The 21,409-nt window shown below is 39.9% G+C and overlaps 1 protein-coding gene across 1 annotated transcript in view; it reads left to right on the top strand.

The window, feature by feature from the left end:
* LOC139743705 (hypoxia up-regulated protein 1-like) overlaps positions 1-21,191 on the top strand; it is a 33,629-nt gene extending 12,438 nt beyond the window's left edge. The window contains exons 4-20 of the mRNA XM_071654163.1: positions 556-657; positions 1,667-1,795; positions 3,388-3,565; positions 4,642-4,828; positions 6,064-6,198; positions 7,369-7,451; positions 8,606-8,738; positions 9,925-10,115; positions 10,821-10,959; positions 12,295-12,367; positions 13,395-13,519; positions 14,868-15,113; positions 15,685-15,905; positions 16,586-16,796; positions 17,564-18,059; positions 18,733-19,026; positions 20,699-21,191. Of these exons, the coding sequence (XP_071510264.1) occupies positions 556-657; positions 1,667-1,795; positions 3,388-3,565; positions 4,642-4,828; positions 6,064-6,198; positions 7,369-7,451; positions 8,606-8,738; positions 9,925-10,115; positions 10,821-10,959; positions 12,295-12,367; positions 13,395-13,519; positions 14,868-15,113; positions 15,685-15,905; positions 16,586-16,796; positions 17,564-18,059; positions 18,733-19,026; positions 20,699-20,826 (3,071 nt within the window). The 3' untranslated portion in view covers positions 20,827-21,191. The remainder of the gene's footprint in view (positions 1-555; positions 658-1,666; positions 1,796-3,387; positions 3,566-4,641; positions 4,829-6,063; positions 6,199-7,368; positions 7,452-8,605; positions 8,739-9,924; positions 10,116-10,820; positions 10,960-12,294; positions 12,368-13,394; positions 13,520-14,867; positions 15,114-15,684; positions 15,906-16,585; positions 16,797-17,563; positions 18,060-18,732; positions 19,027-20,698) is intronic.
* Positions 21,192-21,409: the final 218 nt, after the last annotated feature.

Raw genomic sequence — 21,409 nt, 5'->3', positions numbered from 1 at the left:
CTTTGTAGGTTTTTGGATAATGATTGATGTAATTCTGAGTTGATTTCCACAGAGATTTTGTCATGTAGGCATTAACTCTTTCAGCATAAAACCAGTGACTACCCTTTGAGGATGAGATTGAAATTTCCATCATGTTTGATGTAAAGGAATTTTCTCTTGTCTGTTGTTCAGTGCTTCTGTATAAGGTGCTGTATACGCCAAATATTTCACGAGGTTTTTATTTTTGCGAATTTCGCGAGTCAGGTGCTATTCGCGAAATTAAAGACACGAAAAATTGACTCTGATCCCGATATGAATGTGACGTACATGTATACATTTCTCTGTTCAGTTCAGTACTCCACAATTGCGAATTCAATCACTCGCGAAATTGTTGGGAATTCCCGATTCGTGAAAATTTAGGCTCGCTAAATATATTGCATATACAGCTGTACAGTAAGCATCAGGAATGATAATAATGGTGACTGGACTAATATTAGATAGTCACTACGATAGTTTGAGAACATTTTGTGAATTCCAACTGTTTATTGTTTCATTGTGGCTGATTTTGTTTTGCAGGTACAGCCTTTTTCAAACATGGCAGTGATCTTTCATTTCATCCAGAGGAACTGCTTGCCATTGCTCTTAATAAATCTAGAGAAAGCGCTGAGGATTTTGCTGGTGAGTTTGACACAGTTCTCTTTTGAAAATCACCTGTTAGCTAATCAAAAGAGAACCTGTAGAGAGGTAATTTTATGCAAATTGTTATGTATGATGAGGAGGTGCTACACCCTGCTGATGTTATTATGTTTCCCTTCATTCCCTCCCCCTCATCCCCCTTCCCTCTCCTCCCTCCCCCCTTATCAAATGGTTTGCCCGACACACTTCAGCCATCAACTGCATGATTTAAGTCACCTGCATGTACAGTTAACTTAGTATTAAAGGGTACGCAAACCCAAAGAGCAATGTGTATTGAGTGAAAGCAGCAGCATCAGTAGAACACATCAGCGAAAGTTTGAGGAAAATCTGACAATTGATGCAATAGTTATGAATTTTTAATGTTTTGGTGTTTGAACCGCTGGATGAGGAGACTACTACAGGTTATGACATATGAGTAGACAACAATACAAAGAAAATAAAGAAAATTCAACAAAAATTCACTTTTCTAGCATTATGAAAGAGCACTTGACTAACCGCTTTCAGAAAGCAGGGGGAATAATTGCTACCCTTAACATATGTCAGTATCAAGTTGATGGAATTTGTAATTTTCATGAAAAATGAATTTTTGTGGAATTTTCTTTTTATTTTCTTTATGTTGTTGTCCACTCACACGTCATAACCTCTAGTAGTCTCCTCATCCAGCGGTTCCAACACCAAAACTTAAAGAAATTCATAACTTTTGCATCAATTGTCAGATTTTCTTCAAACTTTCGCTGATGTGTTCTGCTAATGTTGCTGCTTTCACTCAATCCACATTGCTCTTTAGGTTTGCGTTCCCTTTAAAGTTCAACCTTACCTCAGTGTATTACAAGACATATAATATGCAGATTTCTAGTATAGTTCAGTTTGCAGTGGGAGTCATATTTGTCTGAATTTCACATGAAATTTTGATTTTTCGTTTAAGCCTTTTTGGCACATGACCAGCAAACTTACTCATGGATTCTGCAATCACATAAAATTTTATCTCCAGAGCAAATCATCAAAGATGCAGTGATAACAGTCCCTGCTTTCTTCAACCAGGCTGAGAGAAGATCAGTCCTTTATGCTGCGGAGCTGGCTGGCCTCAGGGTGCTACAGCTTATGAACACCAATGCAGCAGGTAAGTGTGTATATACAGATTAACCCTCAGAACCCCATAACCTCATTGTTTTACAGCTTATGAACACCAATGCAGCAGGTTAGTGTGTATACGTAGATTAACTCTTAGAACCCCAGGACCTCAGGGTGTTACAGCGTATGAACACCAGAGCAACAGCTTAGTTTATACTGTGGACTCCCATTATAACGAAGTCCTCCAAACCGCAGTTTTCTTTTGTTATATCAAAATTTTGTTCTAACCGAACAAATAAACAATAAAAACACACAAAACTGATAATGTTGCAGCCCTATTTGTTACTCCATTGTAACCAGAATTTTGTTATAACCGTCTTTAGTTACTAGTATAAATGGAGTGCACTGTATACACTGATTAACCCTCAGAACCCAAGTAAATGACAGGTGTTTACTGAGTTATCCACTCATTTCATGAAAACCAAGTGCAAAATGGTAATAATGAAAAGTATTGTAGGTTTGTGTATCAACCTTCCACAGGAACATATTTTCTAGGTATCCTGAAAACACATTTTGGGATATTATGGCATATTAAGTTATCTGCATTCTTGCTAATGTTGTGATATTTCCAATTAAAGCTGCTGAAAAACAAAGAAAACAGTTAAAGAATAAGGAATATTTTTAACCATAACTTTAAGAGCATCCACTGTTATGTACCAAGTTAGTTGTGTATCACTGGATATGTTTTATTTTGGTCTATTGACCAATTCGGGTTCGTTGAGGGCAGCAGACATTTCATGGCACTGGGCGCAGCCATAGTGGGTGTCTGAGCCGACCCCCCCTGCTCTCCCCCACCCCCGGGCAACATGTTTATCACGCACTTGTAACAAAGGTTCGCGCACTAAGCAAACATTCGCGCACTCAGTACGAGACGCCTATTGGCTAAAGCAGTTTTTCATTCTGCGCGCGTGCTAATGTAGGGAGAGGGGTGGGGAATGGGAAGGGGGGGGGGGGGGGTCGGCTAAGACACCCACTATGGCTGCGCCCATGCCGAAAATACACATAGCACGTCACAGAATCGGTCAATATGATGTTGGACTTACTTTACAATTCTTTTTTTTTTTTTGATTGCACTTAATCCATTTTGCTATCAAATTCATCATTTCTATAGCGTTTACTCATGTCCCAGTAAAACGATACAAATTCAGACAATAATGACAGCTGTCCTTTGATTTTGTGTCACTTCTTCACTGCAGTGTGTCTAAACTCAAGACACATCAAATTATATGTTATAGATTTTATGAGCATAGTATTCCCCTATAAACTGAATCTTATAAGACAATTATACAAACAGGTAATAAGAACCACAATGATAGACTCTGAATTAGATATAATATTTTTTTTTTCAAAGTTAGTGGCTTCTCACCATGAAGACAGTGTGTATTTCATTTTTGTTATTGGAAGTAATATTTTGTTATTTTGTTAATTTCAGGGATATCAGTTGCCTGGCAAAATTTGAAAAAAAAAATGACACTACCACAAAAAATGATATTGTATACAGTGTATTCAGTACTCCAGCCATCATTGTATTTATGATATAACAAGACAATTCTTGACTTGTTCTGGATATTACCACTGTAGTTTCACTGAACTATGGGGCATTCAGGCGCAGCGACTTCAACGCCACGGCCCACAACATCATGTTCTACGACATGGGGGCAGGCAGCACCACGGCGACCATAGTCAGCTACCAGCTGGTGAAGACGAAAGAGAAGGGGATTGTGGAGACGAACCCTCAGGCTTCCATCAAGGGAGTTGGGTGAGTTCTGCTACACTGTGTTGCCATGGGATACACAAGGAGGTCAGAGAACTGTTACTCTACTAAAGACCAGCATTTAAGTCTTACGTCCTCATACCCATGAAATCTTGTTTCTTTCAATCTAATCCTTTGGGTTTTTTTTTTCATAAATATCAACAGAGCAGGATGGAAAATAAAGATAACAAACCAAGAAAAAAAAATTAAAGAAATTTCAGCAGAGATAATTCATCATTGTGTCTCTTTAAAATTTTCATTGAAAGTTCAGTGTGCTCATTTAGATTGTAACAGTGATGGAGAAATTTCCATGCTTGTAATGATAATAGTGATGAAAACAAACATGACTGCAATTGTGACCCGCTACAACAAAAGGATCGTAAAGTCGCTGACGGCTGAGCCGAGAAAATTGAGTTTGAAGTCACACCATCGAAATTGGTCAAAACAATCGGATTTCTGTTTTTGGCATAATTTTGTAGTATAATGTTTTGTCTATCATCTGCCGAAATTTTGAAGCTAAATGATCAAAGGAAAGGCAAGAAATCAGCGTTTTTCTGGACCATGATTTTCCAATTTTAAATGTGACAGAATCGTGTCCGAAGATTTGGATTTAGCGCCGCAGCTAGACTCCGCCCCTAGCAATGAGGGAGTGATCTTATTGGTCAATGTGTGGCTTCCTGATCACTGATTGGTCGTGCGTAGACCGCTGGCACTAAGCTTGAATGAACATCACAGAGGTCGCTAGGAGCATACCTTCTATTTTCAAGCGGTGAAAACTGTCTCGCCTCCCCTTGATCATGATAGCGTCGGAACGAAAACTTTGAAGGCGTTTTTCTCGAAACTCTGATTTCCACAACCACTTGACATACGCAAATAAAATCATCGATATCTCTGCAACCGAATACTTTTATGAGTTATGCTATATATGAAATTAAAGGAGAAGAGTAAAGGAATAATGTCATGCAATTTTCTGAAAATTGTCCTTCCCCGACTTTCGGATCCTTTTGTTGTAGCGGGTCACAATTAATCAACAGTGGTATAACCCAATCAATTTCTTGATTATTTCTTCTTCTTTTTCAAAGTTTTGACCGAACCCTTGGTGGCCTGGAGTGGGAGATCCGTCTGCAGCAGCACCTTGCCAAGCTCTTCAACGATCAAGGGAAGACGTCAAACAAGGTAGAGAGCTCAGACAGAGCCATGGCCAAGCTGTTGAAAGAAGCCAAACGAGTCAAGAAGGTGCTCAGTGCGAACACCGACATCACTTCACAGGTATGGGACTAAGCAGGTCATTGCAAATACTCCAGAGTAAAGGACTAGGACAATAAGTAGGGAAGGAGGAATGGGTGCACGTCACGAGACTGACACCTGTGAGTCATACAGCCCATGATTTATACAGCCCACAAGTCATACAGCCCATGAGTTCGACACTAAGCAAACAAGGCCCACGAGACCGACACATTAAACCCTGTGTTGTACAAGTCGAACTTGTGGGCTGTTTTTATCTAGTGTCAAACTTATGGGCTTTATTTGCCTAGTGTCAAACTCGTGGGCTGTATGACTCGTATGTTTCGGGCTCGTGAGATAACCCTGGAGGAATTCGTACTGGTGTATGTATTAACACCATGATGGTTTGATGACTTAAGGTTAAATACTACCACAGTGAAGTATAACTGAATGTTACAATGTTCAATGATATGATGGTAGTGTTTCCATGTAGGAAGGAAAATTTTCATGTGTGCTGGTACGGAAGTGCCAAGTCACATCAAATCACATTAGAGCTTGATGTATATGTCCATAAGATTTTAGACAGTTGTCAGTGTATGACAAGCTTGGAGCACTCCTTTTTTACACCACAAGGAGTGGTGGTGTGAGCAAGCAGTGAACATTGAGGGCAGCAAGCACATTCAATGATGTAAGAAAGCTTGCCTTCTTACAAACGATATGTTCTTCATTCAACCTTTACTTGAAGGAACTTGCTCTTTATTCCTTTTGTTGCATTAGGATATAGTAGTCTGTTTAGTGTCTGTCTGTTTCAAAAGACAATGGTGGTTTACATGGGGTGATTCACCTGTTGCTATTAAATTTGGCAGCACCTGCAGTGACCGAAGGGGTCAGTGGTCAAGTGATAGGTCAAGTGCAGGTGCTGCAGACCAAGTCAATTATGTCTTGTAGGTATATGTTAGAACTGTGCTTCTCAACCAGTGGGCTACAAATCTCTCACAGGTGTGCCATGATCTCTTTCCAAAATATTAAAAATAAAACAATTCATATTCAATCTAACTGGGCCTCAAAGAACTTCGAAGGAGCCAAAGTGGGCTTCAGATTAAAAAAGGTTAGAAGCATGGTGTAAAAACATCTACACCTGACTTCCAAATTACATGTGAAATGGGTCTCACTTTCTCAGTCTCACCCTGCTATGGTTTGTCTGTGACTCTGTGTCTGTCTCTCTGTCTGTCTGTTTGTTTGTTTGTCTGACTGTCCATCTGGTCACTTTTCCCCACCAGATTGAGGGTCTGCTGGATGACCAGGACTTCCGAGCCCACATCACCAGGGCAGAGCTGGAAGAGATGTGTGCTGACCTGTTTGAGAGAGTGGGCGGTCCCGTTGACCGAGCACTCCAGGCCTCTGAGATGACCATGGTCAGTGTCCTGAGTGGCTTCTATTAAAAAAGTGACCCTTTCATTCATAGGACATAATGGAGTCACTGATTTACATAAAGAAAGAGAGGAACAAGCATATTTCAGCTGATTAAAAAAGAAAGTTTTTTTTTTCTATCAACTTACACAAATTAATTAATTTGGTTATTAGTATTAGTACAGATAATGAAATTGTTTTTGTCTTATTTTTGTATATGTTTAAATAATTTTATTTTTTATGTTCTAGGAGAAAAGAAGGAATAATCTATACAATGTAGGTCAAATATCTTTCTCAATCTCAAACATTAGGATGTTAGGAGTTGTACGTAATGCATTTTACTAATTCTAAGGAATGTTGTCAAAGTGAGCTGGTCAGGTAGTCGGGTATGTGCAAAGCACTTTCTTTATCGAATGGTGTTGTGTATCATATTTGGAGTTCACAGTCACCATCAGTCACAACAAAGATAGTCTATAATCACCTACAAAGTGTAGTTACCAAAATACTGATATTTCCTAGTATGTGAGGGATGACAAAGTCTGTTGAAAATAATTGAATGTCAGCATTCTCTGTTTACAGGAATTAATTTAAGTGTATGGCACAGTGTGCCTGGCTGATACCGTTTGCTGACTATTGCTAGTTACCTAGGGCGAACCACAAGGGTTAGCAGGGGTTGGCGTTTTCTTGTGTGGGTGAGTAGGGGACCACTTCACTGGGTTTGGCATCCTGCTCTTTGCAATGAATGAATAAAGTGGGATCTTTTACGTGCATGAGTTGTGGCTAACTCACACATGAGACCTCCATTTAATGTCCTATTCGAGGGACAGAGTGTTTTGCCTCCTACTAAGAGGGGATGGAATACTTACAACATTGCTCAGTGAGACTTGGGAATGGAACCCAGTACCCCCTTGGATCTGAAGGCAGTCACACTCACACTATCACGGCCCCTGCCACTAAAGTGAATTCAACTGGCGCACGCCACAATACCTGGCCATTACAAAAAGTAGGAGAGCCTCTTTCATAATGTACAATGTAGCCTTAAACATACTATCAATACTTAGAATCACTCACTGGAAATAATGAACAACCATAGTTAGCGACACTGAACTACTCTCATCGACATTAATAAACCTTTGTCCTTCATCTTCTCCCTTCGTGACCATGACCTTGTCCAGGATGAAATTGACCAGGTCATTCTGGTTGGTGGTGGAACCAGGATTCCAAAGGTCCAGGAGACTCTACTCAAAGTGACCGGCAAGTAAGTCAAGTCTCATCAGGCTATGAGGGTGTTGTTGTTGTTGTTGTTGTTGTTGTTGTTGTTGTTGTTGTTGTTGTTGTTGTTGTTGTTGTTGTTGTTGTTGTTGTTGTTGTTGTTGTTGTTGTTGTTGTTGTTGTTGTTGTTGTTGTTGTTGTTGTTGTTGTTGTTGTTGTTGTTGTTGTTGTTGTTGTTGTTGTTGTTGTTGTTGTTGTTGTTGTTTTGTATCGTACTGTGCAGGACATGGATGTGGCATTGCTGCAAATGTTAGAGACTAAAGAAAGGCAATGCACACAGTGGGGTATGTAACTCAGGGGTAGAATAGCTTGATGTTGAAGAGCAATATTGACTAGTCAAAATTCATCATTGTGTAATAACTTTCTACAAGTTGATGTCATGAATTGTCAGATATATCAACCGTAAACATTCCATTTATATGATTAGAGTAACACCTTTAGGGATTTACATGTATGACCAATCAGCATTAAGATTAGGATTAGGATTAAGAGTGATAGGCAATCATCTTCTCTGATGTCTATTTATCTGCTAAAACTTGGGATCTTTGACTGGCATGTGTATTTGTAGATGATATCAAAAATGTCATTTTAACTGTACATCACAGGAAGCTTCAAGTTGACAAGTTTGTTCTAATGACACTTCACCCCAGAAATGGTTTGAATCAGATTCAGTTCAAGTAAACTTTGTGTTATACTGTTAAAACACATAATACGTGAGTGAACTGTAGGCAAAAACACATGAGAGAGTGCTGGAAAAATTGACACATATACAGATTCACAATCAATATGGAGAGTTTTATCGTAAAACGAGCTAACTCCATTCTTGTGAAGTTGAGATATTTGTGATTAAAGCTGCTAAAAAACAAGGAAATACAATGAGAAAATACAGGATATCTTTAATCATAACTTCTATAATATTTTTTCTTATTTCACAATTGAGGTATTACTAGAAAGGTTTAATTTTGCTCTGACAATGGACTTACTTTGAAATGTTTGAAAGATGGCGCTTAGCCCATTTTGCAGTAAACCTCTTCATATGATGAAACAATCCCCCCCCCCAAAAAAAAAAATGAATTGCCTTTGGGGAAATCTTTCATGGGTGTTATCTGACTCAATGAACCTCTCATTCTGTGCCCCCAGGAAGGAGCTAGGGAAGAGTATCAATGCAGACGAAGCAGCGGCCCTGGGAGCCGTCTACCATGCAGCTCATCTCAGCAAGGGCTTCAAGGTCAAGAAATTTGTTGTCAAGGATGCCAACGTCTACCCCATCCAGGTGAGAGGTCATGACACAGGGTCGTGTCAAAGGTCATGACACAGGTCATGACACACGGTGGTGTCAGAGGTCAAAATCTTTTCATGCGGATGTCTGTTTGCATTGTGAAACTTTGATAAGGTCATCATTCTCTTAACTGATGAGATTGAAGTTTTAGGTCAAGAGATCATGTCATTGCCATGTGTGTCCTCTGGTAGACCTCTTTTTCATTGAAATTAATTATCAATGTTGATGTAGGGAAATCTGTCAATCATTTGCATTTAAGACCTCTGTTTTAGTTAGTATGTCAAGCTGAATTAGTGTGTTTGATATCTGAATTACTGTAAAACACAATATTTTCGCGGCATGAAATTTTCACCAATTGGAGCTGACAACCTTCTTTGCGGCGTGAAATTTTCGCGAGTTGCCTCTAACATTCAATGTGTATAGTGTAGACAAGAATTTTCACGTGCATTTTAATTTCGCAAATCTTGGCTCTCGCGAAATTCGCGAAATTAAAATGCACGCAAACGTTCCTTGTTTTACAGTAGCATCTTGCAGAATTACGCGATTTAGATACGCTTCATTTCTGTGTCGATATCCATCTTGGTGACTGGAGACTGGCCTTTCATCGTCCCTCCTGCTCCCTGCCCCCCCCCCCAACTCCCTGATGTGATCCACAGTCTTGGATTGTCAGTAGTCACACATGCTATCTTCAGCTCAAATTGTGTGAAGAAACTAGTTTGAGGTTCCACCTTGCACACGAGTGGAAAAAGGCCATTTGTTCCAACAGGACATGTTGGTTTTTAAATTCACTGAGAAAAGCATCTGTGATGTAGTGATTACTGTATACGCCGTTATTTTCGCGTACAGATATTTTCGCGAATGACGAGGTCATAGACATTTTCGCGAGGTGTTGTTTTCGCGAATTGACGCCGACGCTTACGTTAATGCTCTATCAGCAAAGCGCATGGAGACAATTTCGCGTGTTGTTAAATTCGCGATCCAACTGCAATTCGCGAAATTCGCGAAAATTATACCCTCGCGAAAATAACGGCGTATACAGTATTCAAGTTATCATGCTTAACCAACTGAGGAAAAAAAAAGAAAGGTCATTTTTACCCATGTACACATGAGCTAACTCCGAGTCTTCTGGAGACAGACGTGTATTAGATAATCCCTTCTGATACGTTCTCTTCTCTTGAAGGTTGATTTCGAGCGATCTCTGACGGACGACGATGGACGTGAGGTCACCCGCTCCGTCAAGCGAACACTGTTTGGGATCAGCAACCCCATCCCCCAGAAGAAGGTCATGACTTTTAACAAGCACTTTGAGGACTTCCAGTTCCGGGTCAACTATGGGGACGTAGAAAAGGTCATGACACCGGAAGACTTTGAGTAAGTTACTGTCTAAAGTGTTGCCAGAATTGGTGTTGCTTCATCACAACTTATACCAAACTTTTGTTGATATGGAAATGCCAAGTCAAATGTGTCTATGTTTAATGCATCAGCTGTAGTTCACTCACATTGTGTTTTCTGTCAACTTTAGCAGTTTCTTTCATACAGATTCTTTCATACAGATCCACAGCCGAGTCGATAATTCAGCACATGTGGATATTTTGTGTGCATTGCCTACATGTACATGTATGTATTGTCTTATACATTTACGCAGTATGTGTACACGTGTGCACGTGTGTGCTTCATGCATTGAACAATGCCGGTATTGATCGAGTTGTTGCACAGAAGCATGCATAGGCCTACTTCAAGCAAAATTTTTACTATTAAGTGCATTACTATGACTGAATGGCGGGTGAATGTAGCGGTGGCCATGACTGAACACTAGCAATGAATGACAAGCAGGGCTGCAAGTGGAAAAACGTGTTGAATTATTGGCTCGGCTGTGGATCTGTATGGGTCTGTGACTGCTATAGACAGGTTAAAGTCTACCATGGGAGGCAAAACAGGTGGCTGCTATACACAGGGTTTATAACTTAGCTTTTCTCTTGGGAGATTTTTCAGGTGGCCGCGTACAGCAGGTGGCCGCTAAGGCAGGTTTGACTAATTTTAATCATTATGTCATTATATGTTTACCATTCTCCCCAGAGCCTTCACATCCGTCAAGCTGACTGAAGTGTCGTTGAAAGGTGTGAAGACTGCCTTGGAGAAGAATGTTGGCTCAGAATCCAAAGGCATCAAGGCCCACTTTAGGATGGATGAAAGTGGTATACTGCACCTCGATGGGGTACGTTTCACCCCCCTTATTGCCACTTGGTCTACTATCAGATGGTCTACTTCCCAGTTCGTCTAACAACACTACGGCTAGCCTCGTTTGGTCTGCTATCAATTTCGTCTAATGCCTGTTTGGTCTAATCCTTATTTGGTCTAATGCCCAGTTTGGCTAATTATCTTCTCGTCTAACGACCAAATGGTCTAATTGCAATTTTGTCTCCTTGGATTTTCCCCACTTTGTGTAATAAAATATGGGTATTAGACGAAATGGGCAGAGCCCATCTGGAAGTAGACCAACTGATGATTAGGCTAAGTGACAATTGGACTAAATGGTCATTAGACGGACTGGCTGTAGACCAAACGGGATTAGACCATGTGGGTTGAGACTAAATGGCTATTAGATGAAGTGGGAGTAGACCAAGTGATAGATCACAGTTTCACCCCCCTTCGGAAGCATATCTGCTCTGAAAGGTTTACTGGCTCCTAAAGGTTTATTTACCTCTTAATAGAAATTTGGCGAACAAATGTTGGAAGAAATGCTCTACAACTGGTTGTCAAGATATCAATATTTCATTAGTGGCTGAAATAAAGGAAGAGAATGATGCTTTTCTCTTTTTGTATTATTTGTATCATTTTGGATTAAATCTTAATTTTCCGGTAAACTGTGTGCTTCGAAACATCCATATCAATTGTTTAATAAATGTATTTTATTGTTATTATCATTACTATTATTGTTCTCTCATCTGGATTTTCATTTGATTACACAACATTAATGCAATATTTTGCAAACAATCAGGAATCATACATTGCTCTGCTACATTGTACATCTGAATATATTTAAATGGAGAGTTTGAATACAAAAACAGATAAATGCCATTTTCAAAATTTTATGAGTACATCATCAGATATTGAAAAATTAAATCTTTTCAATGATACTGCACCCATTAAATAGCAAGAAGTATTTTTGGAGATATCAAATTGATCATTTGTATTTTATGTTTTTTGGCAACTTAAGTCTCAAATGCATCATATATTATGTGATTATATGTAGTTGATTTTCTGTCTAAATAAAGTTAGAAGCAAACTGTTAGCTGCTTGTAGGGTTGAGGCATGGACTATGGTTTATGGTTGATCCAAGTCACTGCTTTTGACCTCATGTGAGAAAGTCTTAGTGAATGTTCATCTGATCATCTCAGCCATCCTTTTAGCTTGAAGGCATCCAGAGTTTCTCGAATAGAGCATCATAATTTTCATTTCTTTAGAGGTATTCTACTTCACAAATCATTGAGATGTGTATTATATGTTATTGTGTGAAGATGAAATGAAAAGTGATCCTTTCTATCACCAGGTGGAATCTGTATTTGAAACGGTTCAGAATGTGACGGATAATGAGACCCAAGAGGAACAATCCACACTGGCCAGTAAGTCAAACAAGAGTTGCATTCCTATTTTGATGTCCTCACTTTTTGTTTTGTTTTGGGGTTTTTTTCCAAGAAATTTGTGAATGTGTATTGTTTTAGTGTCTCCTTTTTGTAAGAAATATCTGTGATGTGTTGTATTGACCTCGCATTGATGACCCTTAGTGTGAAGGGCTACAGTTGCAAAATTTATGATCAAAAACTTGGTTTGATGATAATCTTTTAGTTCGGACACAGTGGGAGAGTAAAGCAGATAACATCATCATTACTTCTCCATATTTGCAAATGCACTATGTGGATGTGACCAATATAACAATGTGTGAAAAATTTGAGAAACTTTAAAATTCCACATACTTTCTTAGTTTAAGGCCAAGTTAGAAGAAACATGATGTATTCTGTTTGCCTTATTTTTAATACTCTCCCTATTAGAGTCAACTTAAACTTACTTTGGAAATGCACTTGAAAGTCTTCAAAAAGCTTCTTCCCTCCCATCTCCACATGAAAGCCCCCTGATGCTCATGTGAACAGTAATGATTCTGTGTTTGAATTCTCAGTGGGCTTTATTGCCAGCTGAACAGACAAGAATCAAGCCACCCAAGATGAAAACTGTTCCTTTTTCCCCCTCATTTTATAAGATATGTAATAATCTTGCCCCATCTTCTTTCAAAGACTTGATTTCTTTCCACTCCTCCACTTCAACCCGTTCTCTCCGTTCTTCCTCCACTCTCCAATTGTCACGTGGTCCCCGCACCTGTACCCATTATTCTGATAGGGCTTTTCTGTTATTTCCCCATCTCTTTGGAACAAACTCTCTCTATATATTCGTAATGCTGAAAGTGTTGATAAGCTCAAATCATTGCTGAAAACTTATCTATTTACTCAATCCTATTTTTGTTGTTCTTGTTGTTGTTATATGATATGTACATAATGCTGTATCTTACTTCAATATTTTTTTTTTTTTTTTTGATTAATGCGCTTAGAAACATCACTATATTATGCTAAAGTGTTATTCATTATCATTATCATTTAGAGCTCGGTAGCACCATCAGTCGATTCTTCTCCGGAGGATCAAGCGGCACTGACGATGAGGATACCAAGACAGAGACGGAGGAGGAAGAGGATAGAGGATCGGAGAGTGAGATGGAGGCAGATCAGGTGAGAGGTTACTGTTAACCCTAACTTACCTGGGCTATCTAACGAGCTTGAATTCCTGGGGGGCATAATGGCCCCCCCTTCAGATCTCGGCCGTTGATCGCGCGAGCGCCACAAAAATTTCCCATGAACATAAAGCTGGATGTAATCTACAAGACTGTTCAGTTAAATTTTCAAAAGATTTGCATTTTCTATTTTGAATTGATTAATTATGCAAATGTATGCAAAACACCTCATTTTCGTCTGTAATTGGCTTATAAAAGCTTATGGAATGCTGATTTTTGGTGAAAATATTCCTAGTGACATTCCGAACATTTGTGCATAAAAAAAATTCAGTATCAAAATTGATTTCTTATGTTTTTTATTGTTTTATCAATTTTTTATGTATTTCGTTGTTTTTTCGAACTTTTGTTTTTGTTGTTTTATTCGGCAGAATTTGTCATACACATTTTTTGAAGCATAATTATACTAAAATAAATTGATTACAGCCATTGAAATTAAAAATATGAATCTTTATAAAAATCAATTGAAAAAACACAATTTGTATTGACTTTATACACAAAATCACGTTTTTGAGCAATTTTGGGGTTGACGAAAATTTTTTGAAGGGGCGTGGCTTCGGAACGGTATGCCCGGGCACAACAAATTTGGTCTCAAAAGTTGCGCGAGACTTGAAAGTAAAAAGTCAGTGAGCGGCGCGGTCAAAAAATTTTGCGCACCGGAATGGTCGCAGAATTCGTCGAGGGGGGGGGGGGCATTATGCCCCCCCCCCCCCCAGGTAAGTTAGGGTTAACTCTTTATGTGCCAATAGTGTAATCCCCCTGTGTGCCATGTTATTCTGAGACAGCAACATAGTCATGCTTTGGGGAAACATTCTGCTTTTCAAATCGATGTAATTTTTATAGATTTGAAATGTAGTGAGCAAAGTTCTAGAGAAAATGCCAAGCCCTGCTTTGAAGTGAATGTATGACAAATCAATGTTGATTTTTCTTTCAACTGACCAGTAGATACATTGACTTTTGACTACATTGACTACAGTGACTTTTGCACAGAAACTTCGAATTTACATGCAAATCCAGAAGGGAACACAGCTTGCAAGTCAATGCAAGCTATATGTGATGGGAACGGAATCGCGATGTACTGTGGTATTTGGCGATTTATCAAATCAGTTTGGGCGGGTTTTTGGCGTTTGAGCAGAATATGCAAAATTGGCACACCGTCGACTGAGTTGGGCGTGCAAATTACATGGCTCATAAAGAGTTAACTCGATCTAATCAGGCTGGGCTATTCCAGGGGAGTTGAGAGGGGAAAAGAAGAATCTAATTTTGACCTTTCTCATTTTGTGTGACAGGAGGAAAAGTCTGAGACGACCTCAGAGGAAGGAGAGGCAGAGGAGGGAGCATCAGACCAGGATCAGGGTGAAGGGGATACCAACCAAGCAGCTGGACAGGAGACTAGCAATAGCCAGGACCAGCAGGAAGGTGGAGAAGGGGCTGATGGGAAGGAAGGAGAGGATGCTGGGAAGGAAGGAGAGGATGCTGGGAAGGAAGCAGAGGATGCTGGGAAGGCAGAAGAGAAGGTAGAAGGAGGAGAACAGGTTTGTGTTTACATCATCTAAGACAGTGCTCGATGTGTTTAAGACTACTCCTGAGCATTCTATGAAACGAGAAATGTTCACGTGCATTTCAACTTCGCAAGAGCCAAGATTCACAAAATTAAGATGCATACAATTAACCCCCCAGCCCCCACTGGCTAAATACTTGTTAGTAATAAGGTAGGTTTAGGGTTAGGTTTAGGTTAGAGTTTTAGAGTTTGGCTTAGGGTTAGGATTAGGTTCAGGATTAGGATTAGCGACAGGGTCAGGGAAAGGGTCTGGGGTAATTGCCATGGGGGTAATTGCCCTAGACCCTGAATTTATCTACACACCTCTTGGAAGAGAAGGGAAGATGAACAGGAATTCAATGAACTCAACTTCTTTTGAAAGTGAAGACAAATTTCTTGTTCGTACAGTATATCTTGGAGAAAGTTTGACATGCCTTCACAAGTTACTCAACATGTGTAGCTCTTACAGGAATACACAGAGGAAGAACTGCTATTGATGATGTCATGAGATCACTGGCGTATCTGATGAATGCATCTGTGATTTTATCTCACTCTTGACTCCGCAGACACCAGAAGAAGATAAAGAGAAGGAGGAGAAGGAAGGTGAGGAGAAGAAACCTGAGGGAGAGGGAGATGAGGGAACCACTAAGAAGGAGGAGGCTGAGAAGACGGACGAGAAGGAGACCAAACCCAAAGTAGTGACCAAGAAGGAGAATATCACCATGGAGGTCACGACCCTTGACCTACAGATGCCTAACAAGGACAGCAAGAAGGCTTCCAAGAACAAGTGAGTCTTGTTCACAGGTCAAAGGTTAAAGGGCAAGAGTCAGTATGCAGGTCTCTCCAGGCTCATTTGGTCATGTGACTGAAACAAGCAATGGTTTTGTTTTGTTTTGTTTTGTTGTTTTTACCTCTGCCAAGGGAGGAGGTTATGTTTTCATTACCGTTGGTCTGTTTGTCCGTGTGCAAAAATATCTAAAAAAGTTGAGAATGAATTTGGATGAAACTTGCAGGAAAGGTTGAAAATGACACAAAGAACAGACAATTAAATTTTGAGGGTGATCCAGAATCTTTTATAGATTTCATGAAAAATTGTCAGTATTTTGGCAGGTAGGGTCAATGAACTTTGGATGTTAAGCTGCGCACTTTTTAGGTTTTCATACGCGCACTGAAGTGCAGCAATGCCCATGCTCGAGTTTATACCAGGACGAGACCCAGCCGTGCCACGCCACTGAGGGTCGATGACGTAACAAAAGGCTTCTATATTGGTAAAATTGGGCGATTTTCAGCACGCACGTGTATGAGTGGAAATCACTAATCTCTATGGAAGAACAAGATCAGTGGTGGAAATGAGCTGCTTGGTGGAAGTCTGTGCTATCAGAGTGCTTTTCTAGTTTTGTATAGAGATTAACCTTAGGTGTTATCCTGACACCATTCACCCATCTTTCCCTCCGCTCACTCCACCAGACTGAAGGAGCTACGGCAGAAGGAGGAGGAGCGCAAGGAGCGAGAGAGGGCGCTAAACAGCTTGGAGTCGTTCATCTTCGACGCCCAGGAGAAGCTCTACGAGGAGGACTACGAGAAGTGTTCCACTGAGGAGGGGAGAGAGGAGCTGAAGACTAAACTCAGCGAGGCGTCTGATTGGCTCTACGACCAGGAGCCTGATGTCACCGCCAAGGTTGGGACATTATTTGGTCTTCATACTTACTTTCAGAATGTGACAATGACATGCAAAATCTGTAATTGCCTTTGTGCAAAACAGAGGTTTTTTTTTTTTTTTTTTTTTTTTTTTTTTTTTTTTTTTAAAGTGTAATATGCCATTCTGGATACTAATAAATCATCAATAAAATCAAAAGACAATGATTTAAAGGAGGAGGCACTGGGATTTTGCGCCAACTTTATCATGTCACTTCCATGAAGTGGCTTCAGTTCAATTGATAGTGCAGCTGCCTATTAAGTGGTAGGAGACATGGGTTCAAATCTCAGGCGTGATCCTTAATCTTTTGTTGCTTGGGATATATTTTCATGATCCACGAGGTTTGCATGGTACTTAGATAAAAAAATTATGGTTGCAACTGATTGACAAATTGCCCTACATCAGCATAGATAATTTTACGTCGATGTAGGACAATTTGTCGAATCATTTGCAACGAAAACAGCTTGGCAGAAGAATTACATCAATTTGAATTTTATGCAATACCCGCTGCATGCTATAACAATTAGAACCAGCACTAGCTTTGTGACAGACACTTGGTGGTCTAGTGGAGATGATGCCTGTCCAGTGATCAGGAGGTCTTAGATGCAAATCCTGCTTGAGTATGTATGCCCATGATTTCTTTTGTCAGGGCTACTTCTAAAACACTGATTACTTGACGGAAGAGCATCATCATTTTGAAGGACTCTTGGTTGCATCCGACTTCAAATCAGTTTTCTCTTTCCGTACAGGTGTACAAAGACAAGCTCAAGGCACTTAAGAAGCTCACGAAGGACCTCGAGTTCCGTGTCGAGGAGTACCGCCGCCGGCCGGAGCTGATCGCTGCATCGAAGAACGCCCTCAACGCATCCTACCACTTCCTCCTGGCTGCAAAGAACCTGACAGGAGTGGATCTACTCTACACAAAGATCGAGGTGAATCTCCTGGAGAAAGCTTACAATGAGACCAACGAGTGGTTCACCACCAAGTCGGAGGAACAGGACCGGACGCCGCTGACGGAAAATCCGGTGATGCTCATCAGTGATATGGAAGAGAAGCTGATGTCCCTGGAGAGGGAGGTGCGGTACCTCGTCAACAAGGCCAAGAACCCACCCAAGAAGAAGAAGGAGAAGAAGACCAAGACAAAGACCAAGGCTAACGCCACGGAAACAGAGGATGGTGCAGGGAACAGGAACGGGAACGGGAACAGAGAGACGGGAGCAAAGGAAGCAGAGACTGATGAAAAAGGTTTGAAGACTTTTCGTTATTTGTTATTTCCTCTTTTAGTATTTTCTCTGTAATATATATGTTTTCATACAGCTAAGGTTGCAACATACGCTTCTGTATATGCCATGTATTTAGTGTGTCTAATCATTTTGCAAATCCAGACTTCCGTAAGATGTCGCAAGTGGTTAAATTCACAATCATGGAGTAAGTACTGAATGGAGAAATGTATACATGCACGTCACACTCATGTCAGGATAAGAGACAGAATTTTTGCGTTTCTTTAAATTCGCGAATAGCACCTGATTCGCAAAAATTTCCAAAACTAAACACCTCAAACCCCCCCCCCCAAAAAAAAAACCCAGACCTCAAAAACCTAAACAAAATTTGGTATATACAGCACTTGAATGTAAAAAAAAACAAAACAAAAACAAAACAAAGCAAAACAAAAACGTATGGCATTGATTACACAGAGTGACCATCTTCAACGTTTTTGTGATACAAAGCTAGAGTGAGTAAATTTAACCCATTGAGGACAGGCTGACTTTTCTGCAACATGCATTTTACATAGACACTTGTGCGAGTATACTCAGGAGTCGTCCTTAGTGGGTTAACTGCTAACACCTGTTCTTACCCAAGTGTACATATTTTTCCAGTGGTAATAGCATTTTTTTTTTTCTGCATCACACCCACACAGTTGTTATACCACCTCCAGAAGAGGGCCAAGAAGAGAAAGAAACAGTTACAGAAGAAATACCAGAAACATTAGAATTGGGAGGGGGTGAGGAACAGAAGGAGGAAGAGCCTACTGAAGCCACGCCCACCAAAGAGAAGGAAGAACCCACTGAAGCCACGCCCACTGAAGAGAAGGAAGAACCCACTGAAGCCACGCCCACTGAAGAGAAGGAAGAACCCACTGAAGCCACGCTCACTGAAGGGGAGGAAGAGCAAAAACTAGAAGAGCCTTTACAATTAGAAGCACCTGCAGAAGGTAAGTCCTCAAATTGGCAACGGGAAGTATGACCCCAGTGATGTACTTTATGTAGTGTGATGGAGTACATGTAGGTACCCTTGATGGTTAGAAGGCGAAGCCTTAACAGTGCACATTCAGTCAGGACAAACACCTTGTCACACCCACAACATTTCAGATGTATTACCGGTGGTAAATGGCAGAGTGAACAATTATGCAATCAACTTTTACATTCACACCCTGAAATTGCATCGCTTGTGCTGCATTTAAACGAAAATGAAACCAAAATACACGTGTGGATTTAGGACAGTTAGGCCCTATATAAAGAAAATATCAGGAGATTTGTTTATATTATGCATTTTTTTAAGTACACATGTAATAACACTATCATCTCAGTACTACTATTTTTTTCAGGAAATTTTGATTGAACAGTATAGGGCAAAAAAAGATCTATTCACTGAATATGTTTGATATGGGGGGAAAATCTGTTGAGAAAAGGGATATGTGTAGTTTCATTTTTCAGTTTTATTACTCTGATAAGGAAATAATTCGTGGTTATAGCACATGCTGGAGAGAAAAAAAACAATCAATTTTTTGTTAATGTGCTCTTTAGAGGAAATGATATGTAGCCTTCTTACAAGCAAAGAGATTAATGTCTCAGCACTAAGAGATTTTGAGTTGAGTTCAGTACCTACTAATCATCATGGTGCTGAGGGTAATATCACTGCTGATCATATTTCTTTGTCTATCTACACTTGTCTACCCCTCTATCTATCCATCTGTCTGTATATCCATTTTTTTCTATCTGTCTATCTCTTTGATAATCTGGCTCTTTGTATATCTGTCTATCCGTCTGTTTGTTTGTCTGACTACCTGTCAACCTGTCTATATCTGTCAGACTAATTACAGGTGTACCTCCGCCAAATGAGGAGGATTTGTTTTCATTACCATTTGTTTGTTTATCTGTGTGCAAAATAACTCAGAAAGTTTTGCACGGATTTGGATGAAACTTGCAGGAAAGGTTGAGAATGACACAAGAAACAGATGATTAAACTTTGGTAGTGATCCAGAAATTTGTATGGATTTTATGAAGGATTTTCAATGTTTTGGCAGGTAGGGTAATTTTTTAGGTTTTCATACGCGCGTTAAGGTGCATGCTCTAGTTTTTGCTAGGGTGAGGTGCGCCGCTCAGCTGAGGGCTTATGACGTAACAAAGGCTTCTTTATTGGAAAAGCGGGTGATTTTTCGGCATGCATACGTATGGTTGGAAATAACTTTTTCATTTTGTGTAACGTGTACAGTACAGTGTATCCTTTGTAATGTTCATTCTGGTTTTTGTTTCATGTTTGTGATGTTAATATGTATCCTATATACTTTACCTGGTCGAATAAATAATAATAATAATAATAATAACTGATCTCTAGATGGAAGAGCAAGATCATCGGTGGAAAGTAGCTGCTTGGGGGAGGTCTGCGCTCTCAGAGTGCTTTTCTAGTTTGTCTATCTGTTCAGTCTGTGAATCTGTTTATCTGTCTATCTGTCTGTCTGTCTGTCTGTCTGTCCATCTCTCTATCTCTATCTCTTTCTTTCTATCCAACCATCTGTAATATTTATCACGATCAAGAACACATGCAGGGTATTTATTTTCATGTTGGGTTTAATACTAATTCTGGATTCTTTGTATTTGTTTCAGAAACTACAGATTCTACACAAGAAGAGGCAGCGCCGACGGAAGAGGCAGCGCCGACGGAAGAGTCAACAACGACAGAAGAGATAAAACATGGTGGCTCAGAGCATTCACATAAAAACGGGGACTTGTAGCAGTAAATTATTAAAGTTTATGAATTGTTTACCATGAAGTGAGTGTACTGTGGCAACTCTACAGTGATAGATAAGCTGATAAATCAACACCTTTCTCATGCATATTTGTATATTTGTATTAAAATAATAGACCGCACAAAATTTACTATAGTGTCACACTAATGAACAACCACATGAAATGTTCAAATTGTGTCGTATCGAAATAAAGCATTTAAAGGTTAGTCACCAATTTTTGAGACAGAGATTAGACTGTTCAGCTGGTTTGCATATTTCATAGCTTCACCAATTTATCCGGCTACCAACTTCCTAGCTTCCAAAATGGTGTCATTGACCCATTCGCAATGCAGTTTTGTTTTGTTTTGTTTTTTCTAGAAGGAAATTTAGTTGAGTCATCATGTTACAATTACATGCATCAACTTCCCTTCCCCCTCCCCCCCCCCCCCCCCCCCCCCACCATAACCTTCAGACAAATTACATCAAGCATAGCAGAAACAGGAAGTATTTCTATGAGGGCATTTTTCAGTTGAATTGAAAAGCTTGGTTTTGAGTGCACTCATGAAACTGTGTCTGGGGTTTTTTATGG

The sequence above is a fragment of the Diadema antillarum genome, unplaced genomic scaffold (genome assembly GCF_040938485.1).
Source record: "Diadema antillarum isolate AM-2024a unplaced genomic scaffold, OU_Dant_1.0 seq00001103_RagTag, whole genome shotgun sequence".
NCBI classification, from domain to species: Eukaryota; Metazoa; Echinodermata; class Echinoidea; order Diadematoida; family Diadematidae; genus Diadema; species Diadema antillarum.
Note: the sequence above shows the minus strand (reverse complement) of the source record. Positions and strands in the feature narration are given on the sequence as shown.